The 19,337-nt window shown below is 39.8% G+C and overlaps 1 protein-coding gene across 1 annotated transcript in view; it reads right to left on the bottom strand.

Moving 5' to 3' along the window:
- Positions 1–518: 518 nt before the first annotated feature.
- The window catches only part of NFX1 (nuclear transcription factor, X-box binding 1), a 70,839-nt gene continuing 52,020 nt past the window's right edge, over positions 519–19,337 (bottom strand). Inside the window, exons 21-24 of the mRNA XM_059818436.1 lie at positions 15,625–15,691; positions 9,833–9,978; positions 2,507–2,608; positions 519–1,009 (exon numbers count right to left, since the gene is read on the bottom strand). Of these exons, the coding sequence (XP_059674419.1) occupies positions 934–1,009; positions 2,507–2,608; positions 9,833–9,978; positions 15,625–15,691 (391 nt within the window). The 3' untranslated portion in view covers positions 519–933. The remainder of the gene's footprint in view (positions 1,010–2,506; positions 2,609–9,832; positions 9,979–15,624; positions 15,692–19,337) is intronic.

Genomic DNA, 19,337 nt, shown 5'->3' with positions numbered 1-19,337 from the left:
ACAAATATGGTTCCAAATTCATAATATACTTAAACCAAACTTCACACATTCACCTTAAGCTTGCACAGCACAGAAGAAGATTATAAACCCCCAATAAAACCATGCAAAAAAAAAACAACCCAGAAGACCATCAAAATAACATATCTAAATACAAATTAAACCAAATAGAACACCAAAATTATATATAAGTCTGATTTTGTTCAAGGTCCTGAATAATAAAGTATTAGTAATTTTCTTTTGGGGTGTGGGGTGTTTTTTTTGTTTTGTGTTTTTTTTTTTTTAAACACATATCAAATTTGAGATAAAGCAAAATAAGGCTTAATTCCCCACCTTCCCCAAATCCTGGTTCTTCAGATACCAAAGGAAGTCTGTGCTCTTAATGGGCATTTAGTGTATATATTCATACTTGGACTAAATTTTATATTTCCTTCCATGCAGAAGAGTAACTCAAATTCCCAAATTTACCACATTAACACAAAAGTGAATTAATAAAATACGAAAATACTTTAAGAATATTCCCATCAGTGTTTTTAACACAGATTATTTCTGGTCCATTTTAAAGTTGTGTGAGATATGTCAAAATAAATCTTCGAGATTTATTGTTGTTCTTACTACCCCCAAAAATATATTCGATTACCACTTCCCTCGCTTTAAAGGCATCAATGGAAATCTACATCATTCTGACAGCACATGAGATAAAAAAATTGCACCAAACCCAGGTTTAAAAAGCTATACTACTGTTAGGTATTATGCAGTTATGTAAACTGTAAAAATGTATAACTTTTTAAAGTATCACAATCACTCTAACTTTAGATGTTAAATCATGAATATCCTGAACAACTGATCATTTGACAGATAACCAAAAAGCGCCTCACACAGTAACTTAGTATCTTCCCCTCTAAGCTTCTATATCGTAATTCTACATCAATCACTTCAGTCCTGGACATCAAAGTAGTCAATTACCGGCTCTTCTTTCAATGGCTTGGATAAACCACTGTTTCCACTACTCCTGAAATTGTAAGAATATTAGATGTTACTCGCCCGCATGAAAAATAAGATACAAAGTAAACTGAAATCACAAACTCCCATAACGTCTCAGTGTACGCATGCACATTGCATTGCAAACGGCATGCGCTTCTGAATTATGTTTTAATGACAGCACCTTAATGCTCCAGAAAGCCTTTGTTAACTGATTTTTGGAAAAAGCATACACTTTATTAAATTAATGTCCATCAATGTGTGGCTGAATTGATACTATTTGTTTTGGAGTTTCATCAGAAAATACCATTTACTGGTAATATCTATTACAAAAAGGATACTGTACTGAAGACTAAATGTTCAACATGCCTTTTTAAAAGAAAGGGCAAAAGAAATACTGTTGAAGTGAGCTGATGATCAAATCTGCTCACTTTTAAAAGCGAGAGTAACAAAAAATATATGGTAATACCAAATCCAAACACTGTGAAGATGTTTTCCATAAGATAGCATGAGATCTTCCACAAGATTTTGTAGAATTAAGCACTTCTAAAGAAATTTCACTTCTAGTAATTAAATAAAGGGCTTTGGCCATTTGTTTTTAATTTTGCCACATAACCCCCTTTCATTGGGGTCACTGAAGACAGGAATCCCACAGACGTAAGTGGAAATAAAGAGAAACAACCTTTTTAAAATTCACATTGAGTTACACTGTAAGCAGTCATTTTGGACATGGGTTTTGCTCTAGATGCTTAGTTCTGAAACAATTTTCTCAGAACAGTGTACTTTGTTTTCCAGCAGCACCTTAAGTACCCAATAGCTACTGCAACACGAAACTGTCCCTTTCTGCAAACGGTACTTCCCAGAACATGATGTCAAATGCTAATCTGGAAACAACTCAGGGGAAAAAAGTTCTGAAAGGTAAACCTGAGCAAAGAATAAGCCATCCATTAAAAAAATTCGTAGCTATGAGATGACTACAGGTACCTGAAGCTGGCAGGTCATACAAAATAAAGACTGTTCTATTAGACTATTCACCAAGAAGCCTTATACAGCCCATCATCAGTAGCTTTCACTATCTGAGAAAAATGGTAGTTCTCCTTTAGCCAACTGTGTAGTTATATCTACGCAAGAAAAATACATTTACTACCTGTCCAAAGAAATAATTTCATGCCAGTAAGACATTACTCTTTTACACAGAACAGTTAAAGGTAAAAAAAAAAAATCTCAAAACTCCAAACCAGCTATCTCTTCCCAACTATCTAATCTTTATTAAAAACAAAACAAAAGTCCACAGTATTTGTTATATTACTACTTTTATACTCCTATAGTCAATCCTACATTTTCTTAGCACCTCATTTCAGGTTTATTTCCGTGGAAAGAAAATCTTAGTGCAGGCTGCAAGCTCCAAAGCTGTGTGTGGGATGGGAAAACAAAGAAACAGGGAGTATAAAGTTGAAGCTCAGGAACACTCTCCTTGGGTAACTCAGCACAAAATTGAAGAATACTGTTTTAAAAAAAAATTCCTTACTTATCTGTTTGTTTGTAATGAGGAATAGGAGGTGGAGGTCTGCTCTGCATTTCTTTATCTAGCACAGAAGTTAAGGTATTGCTTGGACAAATGGATTTCCCTCTAGAGAAATAAAAGAAAGGTTATTTAATTCAATAGGAAATTATATTCATTAAGAAGTTAGGGCAAAAGAGTTACATTTATAAGTAGCAGTTCTGGTGTCAGAGTTCATACTTGTGTACTGAAATCATCTATTCAAACATTTAATTTTCCAACCACGGAGACCAATAGTATGCAAAGTCCATTTTCATTACCAGAACAAGATACACAGTACTCTTAACGTCTGTTGATCGCTGTCTATAAAAAATGCAGAAGCAGCTTGCTAGATTTGAGTGTTGGTGCTCAGACTCCTTCCTTTCAGCATGTGAAGTGCACAACTCCTTTCGACTATGAAGTGCACAATGGCATCAACTCCTAAAATAGCAAAAATTCAGTACTTGCGTTCTAGGGCAACACCTGTCTCTTCTTTCACAGAACAGATACAAGATCGGAAGCAGCAACTTAATGGCTTAACTTGGCATCATGTGAACACAGTTCACTGCATCTTCACAACCTGTTATCTAATGTTTTGGAAGCATGTTCTTAAACTCTGGCAGTAAGTCATGTTAAACTTGTTTATCACTCTGCACTCAGAGTAGCCCTGCTAATGAACACTCTCCCAGGAACAATGCAGCAACACTGCCTCTTCTTTGTCAGCTAGCCCAGGTGAACAAGATTGGAAAAACAACATTATGCATTAGGGGAAAAAAAGAAATAATTAGCTTTTCACAGAATCACTAAGGTTGGAAAAGACCTGTAAGATCATCAAGTCCAACCATCACCCCAACCCCACCATTGCCCACTAAACCATGTCCCCCAGTGCCTCGTCCACACGTTCCTTGAACACCTCCCATGATGGTGACTCCACCACTTCCCTGGGCAGCTTATTCCAGTTTCTCACCACTCTCAGTAAAGACATTTTTCCTAATATCCAGCCTGAACCTCCCCTGGCACAACTTGAGGCCATTTCCTCTTGTCTTGTCGCTAGTCACTCTTCCTGCCCTCCACACTAGTTACAATCTATTATGTGATCACAACCACACAATGAAGCATCCCACTTGCGCTTGTCCCATCTGCAATGCAAAGGCCACCCCGTGGCTGTGGTGCGGGGCAGTATTTTCTCCAATGTAGGAGGACAGTGTACTTTAGCATGTATATTTATATGCTTTAGGCATATATGGGCTGTGAATCACAGTCAACTTCAGTAAGGCAGTCCATGCCCAAAAGCTGCACTGGCTGGAGAAAGAGGAAGGATATTAAAGAAAAAAAAAAAACAGGGAAAAAACCCCCCTAGAATTATTGTTTCAAAAAGGCATCTAATTAAAAAAAAAATCCAAGTAATTACAAAACACACTATATCTCTAACAGGCTGTGGAGATGCCTTAAAATTTTTTATAAATTCATGAGCCACTTTCAAAAGTAAGCATGCTTTATTTCACCTTCCAGTCACTGCTATGATGTAACTGCAAGACTGAAAAACCTTCCAATATCAGCATCTTTTCCATTCACAGTTTCTTCTTCATCTTTTCTGGGGGCGAATAAGCTGAATAAATTAAAATTCTTAAACCTTGTCAAAGTCTTGCACTTTCCTCTAAACCCATGCTACTGACATTTTTAGACCAAACTACTTTGCGTACACTAAACTGGATTGCTTTCCTATTTCTATCTGAACAGTTTATATTGGATATTAGGAAAAACTTCTTCACTGAAAGGGTTGTCAGACACTGGAACAGGCTGCCCAAGGAGGTGGCTGAGTCACCATCCCTGGAGGTTTTTAAAAGATGTGTAGATGTGGCGCTTGGGGACATGGTTTAGTGGTGGACTTGGCAGTGTTAGGTTTACAATTAGACTCTATGATCTTAAGGGTCTTTTCCAACCTAAATGATTCTATGATTTTATGTTAATCACTAAATAATGTTTCCTCCTTGTTTATTTTACCCATGAATTTTTAAATGAACTCCTCCAAGAGCCAAGTCCTCTAGACCATGAGATTCTCTGTGTTTACTAATCACATTAAATTACTACTTTCTAGTTCATCTTGTTTCTTTCAAAATTACATTTCAAATAGCAAAAAATGCTGTAAAATGATGGCTTGTGTATTGTTATAATTCCAGAAATGTGCATGTGTTGAGTTCCATGCTTTGTCACATACTTCATAATTCCTATTTTTTCCCCACCTCCCTCAGAGCTCCAAGCAGTTGAAATCACACATCAGTACACAGATGAACACTAGTTCTATTTCAGAGCTTAAAAAATTTAAGTATTTGTCTTATTTCCATCATATTTGTCTTATTTTCATCAGTTTTGAACATGTAATGGCTAATTCCTGTGATATTGTGGCAACACAGATCAAAAACTCCTCGACATTCTCAAGGTAATTCAGAAGTCCACTAAAATATGAAGTGATGATCCCCAACCCCATTTCAGTATTGTTTTAAACTGAGTACTGACGGTCTGTTCAAATGAACTGACACAGGTCACCAATTCAAAAAGCGTCCTCGTCTCCCCAACACTGAAAGTGTTCATTATTTGAAAAAAAAAAAAGTTACTTGCCACTGACCATATTTTTTTCAAGATTATATTACATTTACACGTACATATACAGCAAGTATATTGGTGTCCTATCAGTTGAGAACAGCTAATTTTCCCCTCTTGTATAAAAAGGGTAAAAACTCCTTCAGCTCCAAGCCTGGCGTATAAAGCCAAATGCTCCCACTCTCATTTCAGTTCTCTCTCAACTGCAGAGCTCTACCTGAAAGGACTAAAAGAGGACAAAGGTAGACGGGAGGATATTTTGTTGTCTTCTTTCATTTTTATAAGCTGTGGTGTGCAATAACATGGAAACCCAACTGACTGGAGGTAAACAGGCAAAAAAAAGAAGAAAGGCTAGAAAGGCCTTCACCAAGTAAAGCAAGGTGTCTGTCTCTATTCTAAAATGTCAGGCTAAATCTCACTTGTGTAGTTAAAAAAAGAAAATAAATGAGAGTTCTGGAATGCAGGAAAACAGAATACTTGGAAGAATACATGTGCACTTATTTCTACAATTAGCTAAAAAAAAATCTTACTAGAAAAGAGAATGTTCCTGCCTTCCAAGGAAGTAAACACAGCAGCTCTGCTCTGAAGTGAAATGTTCCCAGGATGTAGAGGGTTAATATATCAAACCTTTAAACTGAGGAGACTTGGTCACATCAAGGCCTAGCCCTGTTTTTGCTTTGACAAGATTTAGTGTCCCTCCAAAAAAAAAAAAGAGCAGAAGATACATACGGCAGACTGCCCAGCCGTGAAATTACAGGGGCTTTAGAGACAAAAATCTCCCAACTCCCACTCAAGCAAAATATACACCACTTCCTGTATACCTTGATGACACACAGAACAATACTAGACTGACTCCAATCTGTCCAAAATTCTGTGAATATTTCTATTCATTGGTTTAAAAAAAAAAAAAGAAACAAAACAGCCAAACATACTCAGCTCATCTGGAAGAAACCCAAACACCTGAATTCAACTAAATAGGTGTACAATGGAAAAAAACCCTTGACTAATTATTTGCCAGGAAGAGAGCAGATCTTCCTGCCCTGCTAATGTAAATCATGGTTACCTATCATCAGCTGTAATAGAACCGTGGAGATGAAACCAAAAGGCTCTGCAAGTACTTTGGACATTTTGATATGAAAGTTGCCATTCTTCATTCTATTAACTTATTCTCAAAGTAAGGAAAAAAAAAAGACAACTGCCTGCCCCAAGCAACAAAGATGAGATGACAAATTTTTAGCAGCACTCCAGAGGAAAGCAAGGAGAACATAAATAACGACCTGCAGACTATAAGGCACTGGTAGTGCTGACGGGATGGCCTGTTATAAAAAACTGAACTGTGGAAGTCAGAACTCAAACTTAACTTCCTTAAAGACTGGAAGGAAGTTCAATTTTCGTAACTCCGGGATGGCTCAGCATTGATCTGTTTTTGTATGAACTACTACAAAATTCTTGGCCCACTAATCTGTCCAGAGCTGACTCCATGTAGCTTTGCAATAACGATCCCTCAGCTTTCAGACAGAGCAGGTTTTTGTGAGAAGTGTCTCCAAAAGCTTATACAATTTGGGTGGAATAATGAAGCAAGTGGCTCTCAAACAACCTCCTGATTGTCGAGACTTCACATATCCTATGGCATAAGCTGTCAAGAAGCAACACATACTATTCTCAAGGCAAACGATGTCAAGATTGAACGAAAAACAGTACGAAAGATGTGGCTCTTTCCTGGAGCAGGACTGTGGTTAAAACCACCTTGGCTGGTGACCTGTAGCATTATTTGTGCTTAAATTGCTCAAAAAGCCTTAGAGGTTAGAGGTGTTGAGATGCAGTCATTGGAAAAGGCCTTTGTGACTGCAAAGGGGGTGGGGAGAAAGTTAGCTTTTTCCTCATGGCAGAGGGGAAAATTCCTAGAGACTGAAGGGTAGAATAAAAGTCCTTAAAGCGATAGAATAACTTCAGGAAGTCAGCGGAACTTCTATCAAATCGGACGCGAAGTTATTCCAGATACCAGAAAGGCTGCAGAGACAGTTAACTTATTAAGTAAAATGAACTTGTACCTGGAGATCAAGTACTGAAACGTGTCCAGAGAAACTTAAAGAAGCCAAACAATAATTCTGTTTCCTCACATATAATTTCCTTTCAACCCTGCCACTGGGATGTAGTTTCTGCCTCCCGTGATGCAAGTGCCATAACCTGATAACGGTGTTCCATGTAGTTACAGGGGGTTTAATTTCTTTAGGTCTTTGTTCCTGCTGGTCTTGTGTAGCCTGCAACTAGGTAACAACTCCTCAACTGTGTCCACACTGATCTCATTGAAAGGAAACAAAATCCTGGGTGAAGAAGAATAATAGAGAACACGTCATGAGACTGTAGCAGGATGTGGTTTTCTTAGTGAGAACAATGTGCAGGGACCCTGTCACCTTCCTGAAAAGTCCCCTTGCTTGTAAGGAGAGACTGACCCTATTGTTCTTCCCGGAAGGAACAGGAAAAGGATGGGTCTTAGAGTGGTAACTGTTCTCAAAAACACTTCCAGGGTGTCTCAGGTCCATACAAGCTGCTTAAACACTGATCACTACATAACAAGCAGCAGACACCCCTTAACAGGCTCTGGCATGCAGAGTTATTCATAGGAGGAGGAAATTCATATGAGTAAAAGACTTCAAGAAACCACTGACAGGTACAGTGAAGCACATGTGTCAGCTTGGAGAGGAAAGCTTCCCCTTTTCACCATACCAGTCTGGACATTACCTTTAAACCTGGTTCAGAAGGAATCTAGTACTGCAACTGCTCAAAAGACGGTGACTGCAAAGACGATCAACAGGGAAGCACGGAGAAGGGCACTTGTAAGGATTCACTCGGGGTCTTGTACTTCAAACAACACCAGACTGTAATTCAGATCAGCCTTAACAGTCAATACTGGGAACGCTCTCCATGTGGTTAGACATGGGCAATGCTGTACATCAGTGATTCTAGCGCGGCTAATGTGACCAGCTCTTACCGATGCGATGAACGATGATGGCGGCAGGGGCCGAGGGCAAAGCTAGATACCCCAAAGAGGAAGACGTCCGGTTGGAGGACAGAAGCTTTCTTGGCACCAAGGAGCCTTTCTCACTCCTCTGACCAATCTGTATAGTGATGTTACCATTTCAGTGACACAGCAGGGGATTGTGAAGAGGAAGAATGGTCTCTTTGCCTAGCATCATTTTGAATTATCTATACTTGGAGGAGCCCATAATAGAAATCCGTGGGGAATGCTAAGAACAGGACGTAACAAAATTAATCAAACCATTTGGAATTCCAGGTGGCTGCTAGCCCCTGGAATTGAAGAAGCTGTTGTGAAATACTCAAAAATATCACCCTGGAACTTGAGCTATCACTTGTCTGATGCTTCAGTGGTTTTTATGTTTTGAAGAAGTAGCAAATAAAAAGACAATTAAAAGAAGCTTTAGATGAATCCACTGAAGTCAGAAACATTGCTATGCAGCTGAAGAATATTCTTAGCAGACCACTTGGTGTCTGCAAGAGTGGCAGAGGTGAAATAGCAGCATGTGTGTTCTGCACAGTACGCTGTTCCCCGAATGACAAAAGGGAAGGAGCAAGTGTGCAATCTCTACTAAAACCACAGAGGAAGGCCTCCCATTCTCAAGTTGCAAGATACGTTTTTAAAGCATAGTTATCTGTCCTGCTCCTTTCTCTGACACTTTATCCTCCTCACTAATTACTCATCCCGCCCGCCCTCCCCCCATCTATTTCTTTGTCTTAAATAAGCTTTTTCAAATACGATCTCTTTTCTCACCTTCCTTTACTAGAAAGAGTATCTTAAATTGTTTCATGGAAACAGAAAGGGGTATCAAAGTGGCGTTCCATCTCTCTTGAAAGAAATCAAGATTGTAGCTAAGCTACCAACCCATGAACAGGCCCAGGAGCAGCTCATGGCACTCTAGTAGCATGGAAGGTGACAGTCAATATCTACAGTTAAAAAGAACTGGTTGTCAAAGAACAACAATTTGACAGTGCTAAACTAAATATGCTGCTCAGTGTGCAGCAGAATCAAGGACGCCTCGATACCTGATTTGGGATGCCTTCCCATACTATGTCTCCAGTGCAATCACCGTGCTTTTCCCCCAGCTATATATATATTCCTTTCATTTCCTTCTCTAATATGAACTGCCTTCTGCAGGTCTTCCCCAAATATTTCCAGTTTTGCTTAGAAATCTCTTCAATTTGCAGTAATTCCAGCTCCCTCTTTGTCCATTAACTAAAGAGGGAGTATACTCCATCTACCTGAAGCTGCCACAGAGAACAAGTTCGTTCCAATACCTGATTTTTTCAAAGAAGGTGCAAATTTAGGTATGACTTCTCAATCCAGCAATTAATTTTCATAAAATTTTGTGACATTTAGTATCTTTGATACCTCTATCAAATTTAGCTGATGGCAACACCACAAAAGGTTACTGCTAAGATGAACTGAAAATAGCCTTGCAAGATCTTTTCTTAGCTTTATTTCTAATTGGGTTTTCTTCTCTGAAGACTTACTTGACTAGTGGAAATAGAAGCCTATGAAATTATCAATTTAAAACCCGCTTTAAAAAAATTTCAGCTGGAAGTTACTGCACATTGCAAATTGCATTGTAAATAAACTCATTCGAGTAAGTAATAAAAACATCCAATTAATTAAACTATAGTTAATAGATTTGAAAACAATAATGAATTACGTACTTCACTGCAGTGATAACAACATTACGCTTTGGTTCGTTGTCATAGCTCACACTTTCAATGCCATAAACCTGAGCTAATTCATGGATGATTCTGCGGTGATTTCTGTTCATTGGTGGGTAACAATGGCTCTTCTTTGTATGCTTGCCCTAAATTCAAGAGAAAAGGTTAAAAAAAAAAAAAGAAAAAAAAGGTAAAGTTTTCCTTCATGGGGCCAGGGGGGAAGAAAAAAAGAAAGAGCTTCTACCTCTAAAATTTTGCCGCTATAGCAAAATTAGTACCACAAATTGCTAATACCTCAGTATTCACAGAAAACTCATCTAAAAATGTCCATTTATTTCCCCAAAATTGTGTTCTCTATTGTTTCCATCAACTCAAAATATACACACACACACGTATCTTAAGTTAGAAATACAAATCCTGAATGTATCCATTCTACTTACACCCCAAGGAAGCAGTATAAAATTACTTTTTCTGAATTTTGATTTTTCAGAATGATCTGCCAATTTCGAATCAGATCTAATTTTATTTTTCTGACACGAAGATGTCAGATTTATTTATCGCTACCCTCTACCAAAGAAGCTATTTATCTGCAAAATCTGCCATGTAATCGCATCAATAGACTTTTTATTAAAGAAACCAAAATTGTAGTTTTAATTTCAGTTAACAAAGACTGATAATGCTTGACTCGACACTGATTGCTACATGAACAGTAAAAGAACAAAGAAAACAGCAGGGCCCTATGGGCTCTGTCCTAATGGGTTGGTTGACTTTGTAACAGCAAATGCAGATGAGGACGAGACACTCGGTGCTTCAGTCTGCTTGAGGGACTCAAGACACAGCTTCAGCTTTTGCTTTGGTTGTTACCAAAGTCTTCTAGGTCTTTGGGTCTACAGACGGGGTTTAAGAGGAAGACAAACTACCCGTAGTAAAATAAGTTTGAGTCAGGGATTTCTAGAGAAGTCCCAACCTACACAAGTTCCTGGGACTGCAGGCAGTGTATTTAAGGGTGCTGAGAGACCAGGACAATGTCTGACTCTCTATCATCTCTGAAAGATTCCAGAGAATGGGGTAGGAACCCAATGACTAGAGAAAGGTAATTGTTGCAACTATGTTAAAAAAAAAAAAAAAAGAAAAACAATCCAAGAACTACAGGTTGATCAGTTACACTTCAAAGCCTGGGGGAAAAAAAATAATCATAGAGTGAGTCCTTTTAGAAGCCATTTTTAGGTACATGAAGGAGAAGGTCCTTGGGAGTAGTCAACGTGGATTTACAAAAGGTCAGTCACCTCAATTCATGTAAAGACGACCACATGTAATATCAGAGGTACATTGTAGCTATCCTGTAAATAGAGGGTTAATATCTGTCTCCTCTTGGACTGTAAAATAGCTAAGTTATGAACAGTAACTGGACCAGAAACCGTGGTCAATTGTTTCCATGAGTCTTCAGGGTAATCGCATGCTGTCAGGATATAACCTTTACTTTGCAATAAACTGTAATGAACCTCCCATCTATGACAACACCTTCAGCATAGAGGCAAGCATTTGAATGAAGAAAACTCTACAGATTCTGTACCTATTTACAATGACTAGTAATGCTTGCTTTAAAAAAGTGGTGATGGTTCCATGCTCAGAAAAACATCAGAATTTCTGTCCGTATGCAGACGGAACTGGATGATATAAATGTTTCTCTCTTGTCTGCTTACATTTATCAACAATGACAACTCTGCTATGCTAGATGAGTAGATAGTGATGAGTCTAGGGGAACAGATGCTCATGAAACAAGCAAAGTCATATAATGACAGATACAGCTGAACCTTATTAATGCTAAAACTTCTAAGTATCAAAATCCTTTTTATTACTTATTTATTCAGTTAAGCTGAAGTTGGTATCTCCAAAGGCACAGTGCAAAAAATTAACAATTCAAAGTGAAATACGTACGTATAAGTAACAGTAATCAGTATGAAAGACATAGTACTGATATAGGCAGAGCTACCCAAATGCTTGATAAGACTAGCATGCAAAATACTTGTAATACAAGTAAGTAAAGCTCTACATGCAGAAAGAAAGAAAATAAGCCACATCTTTAGTCAGAAAGGATTTAGGAGTCATGATACACAAACAACTGAACACAGACTCAAGCATAAGGAGGACTTAGGGATCATGGCAGAAGAACAACTGAAAACAGTCTCCTTGCATAATGTCATGTCAAACATATTAATCCAATCTTTGGCTACACAAAAAGGGGGAGTTGACTCGGTCAGGCTGGACACAGGCCTGAATGAGCAACACTGATAATGCTTACCGGCTACAGAGACATGCCCAAAACAACATGGGGGTTGCAAGATGAAACATGACCCTTACAAAGAAGAAAATAAAGCCTCCGAGACTTCCAGAAATAAAAAGAAAAGGTATGCAAGAAGAAGAATTGAGTAGAAGAGTAGGTTGACTTTACAGTGCAAGGGACATGTTCCCTTTTACACCATACATGCCACCATTTTGAAGGAAAAGTCAGAGCATGGCCTCCATACATTCACTCCTATCTTCAAGACAGGCAAAGAGGACACACAGAGCTACAAGATGCTCAGCCTCACCTCAATTGCTGGGAAAGTGGTGGAGCAGCTCATCCTGGAATCCATTTCCAGGCACATGAAGGACAAGAAACTCCTCAGGAGCAGTCAGTGTGGCTTCACCAAAGCTCCACTGACTTGATAAACGATGAACTGACGTGACTGGTAGATGGGGGGAGAGCAGTGGCTGGTGTCTGCCAGGCCTTCAGTAAGGCCTCTGACACTGTCTCCCCCACGAGCCTCGTAGCCCCTCAAGCTGTTGCTGCGGGGGCTGGATGAGCAGGCGGCGAGGTGGATTGAAAACCGGCTGAATGGCCGGGCCCTGAGGGCGGTGATGGGCAGCACGGAGTCTAGTTGGAGGCCGGTAAGTAGCCGGGTACCCCAGGAGTCAATACTGGGTCCAGTCCTGTTCAACATCTTCATTAGTGATCTGCACGATGGGGCCGAGCGTACCCTCAGTGACATTGCCAGTGACACAAAGTGGAAGGAGTGGCTGGTATAGGCCAGAGGGGCACGCGGCCATCCAGCACGAGCTTGACGGGGTGGAGACATGGGCTGACAGAAAGCTTGGCAAGTTCAGCACGGAGAAGTGCAAAGTCCCACACCTGGCGAGGAACAGCCCCACGCAGCAGTATATGCTGGGGGCCACCCAGCCGGAAAGCAGCTTGGCAGAAAAGGACCGGGGGGTCGTGGTGGACACCAAGTTGGACGTGAGCCAGCGATGTGTGCTTGCAGCAGAGGAGGCTGCCAATATCCTGGGCTGCATTAGGCAAAGTATTGCAGGCAGGCTGAGGGAGGTGATCCTTTCCCTCTACTCAGCACTGGCGGGGCCACCCCTGGAGCACTGTGTCCAGTTCTGGGCTCCCCAGTACAGGAGAGACATGGACACACTGGAGAGAGTCCAGTGAAGGGCCATGAAGATGACTGGGGGACTGGAGCATCTCTCCATTAAGGAAAGGCTGAGAGAGCTGGGGCTGTTCAGCCTGGAGAGGAGACGGCTCAGGGGCGGTATTATCAATGTCTATAAATACCTGAAGGGAGGGTGCAAAGAGGACAGAGCCAGGCTCTTTTCCATGGTGCCCAGTGACAAGACAAGAGGCAATGGGCACCAACTGAAACACAGGAGGTTCCCTCTGAACATCAGGAAACACTCTTCTTACTGGGAGGATGACTGAGCATTGGGACAGGTTGCCCAGGGAGGTTGCAGCCTCTCCATCCTTGGAGATACTCAAAAGCCATCTAGACATGGTCCTGGGCAACTGGCTCTAGATGGCCATGCTTAACCAGGGGGGTTGTACAAGGTGACCTCCAGAGGTCCCTTCCAACATCAAACATTGCATGATTCTGTGAAACAACTACAGCCTTGTGTAGCAGGGCACAAGTCAATCTACTGTTACTAAATGGGCTCATGTGAAGAAGCACAGGAAGTTTGTAAGCAGATCTAGAACGGGCATCTAAACAGAAAACTAGTAATCAGGAATCTAAACATTTCAAGAAGGAATTTAACAGCCTTGTGAAAGTTAACGTGTAACTAAATAAAGAATTTTTAAGGACAGAACATTGAGATTGTCACAGAACTCCTCAGGTAACTGTTGGGTTTGCTTACTGAAGACTTCATGAAAGAAGAATTATTTATTATCTGCATTTGCACTATAATATATGGATACCAAGCTTCAAGGCTTGTGTCACTTGCCTTTGGTGTTCCCCTTTGAAATGTAATTTGACTTCTGGGGAATTCTTGTACCTTATGGAATAGCAATTCCCAACAGCCTGAGGGGCAGGACAGTGCAGAACTGATCCTTGAGATACCGCATTGTCACGTGGGCCTAACTGGTTCATCCTGATCATGATAAAAGCTTAAGTAACCACTGGGTAATTCTCCCTTTAGGTCAGACAGGGAAAAAGATTGTCACATCCCGTTTGTTTTCACTTCTTCATTCTCTTCTGCAGTGTAGATGCTCTTTAACAGAAACAATTCGTCTGCTTTGTAGGATGATTATTTAACAAATAGTTGGTTACTGCTGAGAACTAAAGCACTGGAGATGCTCTTGAGCTCTCTGGTTCTCTTGTTCTGCAGCATCTAGTGTCACTAATTCATTGTATGTTGCAAATTCAAGATCTGTGGTTGCTCTTTTTAATGCATATTATGTATCTTGGTTTGATATTACTATAGGCATATACATTGGTATATGCAGTTATAGATATAGAAATATGTATGTGTGTGCATATGCATGTATAATAAAGGCAGTATATAAAGGTATTTGTAAAACAGGATAACCACAGGTAACACAACATTAGGCAAATTATTTTTAGGTCATAACAACTGTTCTATGTGTCTATTACCAAGTGCCTGAGGTTGGAGAGGCCTGAACATAATTAGACACAGATGGCCCCCTTTTAGACTTTCATTCCAGTATGGAGAACAATGGGCGAGAACATTAGACAGTGGACAAGTACAAAGATTGTTTAAGAAACATCATACATAAAAAAGAATGAATAAAGTTAAGTAACTGCCCTCAGGGGGTAGAGGGAAGGAAATGAATGCTTTCTACAGAAGGTTAACTCTTCCTTGAGCTAAGGGTGACTGAGGATAGTATGGTTTACATTGTCCTTTGAACCACATATACCAGGTCAGGCATGGTGCAGCAGCAAGCCAGGAGTATGCTAACCTGACAAGCCTGAGGGCGCAATTCTGCTTTCACTGAAAAACCTATGATTGCGTCTGTGGTACCAACCTCTAAGTATACTGCAGTCTGCCAAACAACTGTGGCTAAATCCGAGTCTCCTTACAGAAGGAGGAAGACTACCTGACACACTGGCAAATGCAGGAAGGTATCCACAAATTCGTGAGCAAGTTCCGCTACAGGGATCAGAAGAACCTAGGCTTTCCTCCTCAAAGTCTGAACCCTTAAACACCATCTTTGACGGTTAATACTTCATTAATGGAGATCCAAAAATTAATGATAATCCGTTGATGCATTAAAGCCTAGCACTGGTTGAATCTTTAAAGAAAGCTTCACTGTCACCAAAGTGATCCTGAACTACTGTGTCTCCTAAAAAATTTGTTCTACTTATAATTAAAATGTGCACTCTATTGGAGCCCAAACAGATCCAGTGTCAACTCGTAACTATTAGTATTAATAAAGTTTAGTAACATCAAACTCCCCCCAAACTAAACAAAACTGTTTCATTATAATAAGTCATACAGAATATCTGAATACTGACCTTATTCACAGCTTCCACAAGCATTCTCATTTCCTTCTCAATGTCACTGACAAATTTTAAATCCTTCCTGCAAGAATAGCATTCTAGGTAAATGAGGCAAGAGAGTGTACAAAGATACAGTATCTTCATCTTTTGGAACATTATTTTCAACAAGAACAAAATTAAAGAACTCAATTGACTGAAGCAGAAGCAGGAGTGAGAGCACATCTTCATTCATATATTACACTATTTGCATTAAAAATTGTTAGTATGTCATCACAAATTACAAAAATCATGAATTATTTTCCCTTCAACCCTCGGAACCCAGCATAAAATTCTATGATACAACCCTACTGCCTGACAGTACAAGTCTACATTTTGAAAAGGATAATATATATTTCAAAGTTGCCATTTCCATGTTTCTAAATTACTTGTCATTAAGGCAATTCACTTAATTAAGATACATTATTAGACACAAAAATGGGGATTGGGTAAACAGAGTGCAGTTCTTTACCAAGACAGAGGAAAAGTGCACTGACTTTGGTCTTCAACTCGTCTAGCATAACAAATTAATAAGAACAAAAGAAAAAGTGTAAGGCTACTTGCAAGCAAAGTGTTCTTGATATTAAGGATTTTTTTTAAATTATTTTTTTCACCTTGCTTAATCACAATAGGTCAAGTCTTTCACATAAGGGTGAGCTTTGCGCTCTGTTCTTAAATAAGCAGGTAGACTAACTCCACAAGTAAGGTTGTTATTTGTTAGGGCACCATCCCCATGGGGAAAAAAAGCTACCGGAAGATTTCATATCTCAAAGCTGGTTAGTAGTAAATAAACTTTTTCTTCAAAAATAGGCACCATTCCATACCATCACAACACCACTTTGTCAATGATGTCAGAATTTCATCAGCCAAGAAGTGCCTACCAAAGTAGGCACTACCATCTTTGGTAGATGCCCTACCAAAGTTCTGGATGCTGAATTGAACGTATCATCAAAAGACCAAGTGGTCTCAAGCAACTATGCAAAATGGCAACATTGAGGAGCTCGGTTACCAACATCCCTTGATCACTGGTACGATGGACTCAGGCCATCACTGGAAAACCTTTAAGGTTTTGTAACAGTGGGCGGACATTGCGTGTAGTTACCAGAACTCCTGGATCTTCAGTGGAGAAAAGTATTACGCTGGGAGAACTGCAAAAAGGAGCTGGACTTGTAGAGTTAAAAAGAAAGGGGCCTCCAGACACCTAGGCTATGAAGTAGAGTCAGCCCATGCAGCATGAGGCTTTGGAAAGAATATTACAGCAGTAATCTCAGGTTCAAAAAAAAAAAACAAAAAAAAAACCAACCAAAAAACCCCAAAAAACCCCCAACCATAAAAAACCCAACCAAAACCACTGATTTCTTCAAGATAAGCTTAACTCCAGACAGTCACAAAGCAAATACTATGTGGAATGCCAGCCATGAGCACCCAAATTTCAAGGTGAAGTGATCACAGGAGGTAAGAAAAAAATGGAACCAACAATCCAATGAGAGAGTCCACAAGTACCTGATGTGTAATATTTAAACACCTATTGATGAACCAGCTCACAGACTGGGGGATATGTTAACAAAAAAAATAAATCAACCCTTCAGGAGCCTATAAAAACAGAGTTATCAACTGGAAGTCACCAGTGAAATCAACCAGGTGGGAGTTCTTTCAGAAATACTTAGAATGTCTCTCAGCTTCAAGAAATCCCAAGATAGTCAAGACTGAAGTACTCAAACAGGAAAACAAAACAGAAAGCATATTATGTTGGGGACAGGGCCGGGGCGGGATGGTGGCAGCAAAAATCAATTGATTAAGAGAATGTTGTTTCCCTGTAGGAAAAGGTGAAATGGATTAGAGTAGGTGAACTGTACACGAACTGATTTCATGGGCAACACCTAACATCCCCAGTTCCAATAACTCTCTGAAGAGCAGAAGCAGGACCTTACTCCCTTTTGCTTGTAACATACTGCACAATGGCAGAGTTGCGACTACCCTTTGTGCGTTCAAAGGTGAAGCAAGTGGTTTATGTGCACTTTTTACCTCCAGAATCTTTCATATAGAAGAACTTCATGGAAGAACAACCCTGAGCCACCCGATGATCTGAGCGAGCCCCAATCTACAGACTCTTCAGACAGGAACAACAAAGGGCAGGTCAATGCAGATGATGGGAAAAACAGAACAACTGTTTTATCTTTGGAATAATCAAGAAGATTCTGAGGGAGCATAATTTTGGTTGAGGAATCTTCAAGGAAACAGTGGGCTTTGGTATTCCTTAATCTGAAAGTTTCCTTTGAAAGAGGTACCCTCAACAAACATCTGGATTGCCCTAGAGAGTTCTGGATGCATCAGTGAACAGCTGAGACAATCCAACAGGAAGATGCATCTTCTATATCTAGATGTTCAGAGTGAAGAATAGTACTTCAGGCTGTTTACTCCTCTGCCACTAAGGCTGACAAAGCACAAGAAAGTTGTTTTGGTTTTTTTTTTTTTTTTTTTTTTTTTTTACAGTATCAAACTTCCTTTTGAGATCACCAGATGAAACAGTAAAGAAAAAATAAAGTATCTTTTCAACAGTGTGCAGTCTTTTCTTTCCATATTTGGGAGCAAACCTCAATAGACTGCCACGACGTAAGAGGAGGGGAGTGTCAGATCAACATGCAAGGAAGTATACTCTTTATTACTAGCCATACAGAAGCATGAACCCACACTTCACTGAAGGGCAAAAAGAATCCTGCAGTTGCCAAGAAACATTGGCAAACTCGACTGCTAGCAAAGGTCTTGAAAGCCCAACGCTAACAGAAGCCATCCATTAAGATGAGGAAGAAAACGAAGCCTGTTGTAAATCATTTCACAAGAAGATGAAAAAAAAAATCGTGCAGGTTCAGTACTCTTCTCTGTATGATCCTGATCAGGTACCTGGGTGAGCAGGGACAGTAAGAGTTGGCTACTGCTTATTTCTCACCTGTACTTGTCTCTGGCTCTGGTCTTGCAGTTTTAGGTTGCTTGTTTTGGTGTCTCATCAGCTTGCTCGTATCCTGTTTGGGGAATTTCATTTGTGGTCATCCTGAGCTGGAATTTGCTTGTCTATTTACGAATTAACCAATGCACAATTCATACTGTCCTGTCAAAACTAAATGAAGTGTCTCCATTTCCCAGGATATTGATGAGTATCTATTACCTGACTGAAGTATTTTCTCAAGTATTTTTAATTCTTTTGGGTTACTCATCTGAGCTCTTACAATAAATTTTCCAAGTTTTGCCAAGTGTGTTGTTTTGTTCTTGTTTTATTTTAAAAGGAGTATTGTTATTGCTTACTAGCACAGAAATCATGATTTGCACACTATTCTTTCAATTCAGCTATTTATGATTGGTTATGGCCAACCAACCAGCTAACTGCTCATTGCGAGCTCCAATGTTCTAACCTGCAATAGACACTTCATGAAAAATAATGTACCTTAAGGAAATGAAGTGGTTCTTAAAATAAATACATCTGATCTGACAGTCGGTATACTGAAATTCTGCAATGTGGGACTTGACGGTCTGGGCGTTGTTTATAAATGGTGTACATTAGGCTTCTCCTCACGACGGTCTGGGCGTTGTCTATAAATGGTGTACATTAGGCTTCTCCTCACCTCCTTCCATTGCACGTAAGCAGGAGCAGGCCTACTGCCATTTCAGTTCCTCTCAACCACACTACTTAATAAGAA

This window comes from Gavia stellata, chromosome 6 (genome assembly GCF_030936135.1).
Source record: "Gavia stellata isolate bGavSte3 chromosome 6, bGavSte3.hap2, whole genome shotgun sequence".
Classification (NCBI taxonomy): domain Eukaryota; kingdom Metazoa; phylum Chordata; class Aves; order Gaviiformes; family Gaviidae; genus Gavia; species Gavia stellata.
Note: the sequence above shows the minus strand (reverse complement) of the source record. Positions and strands in the feature narration are given on the sequence as shown.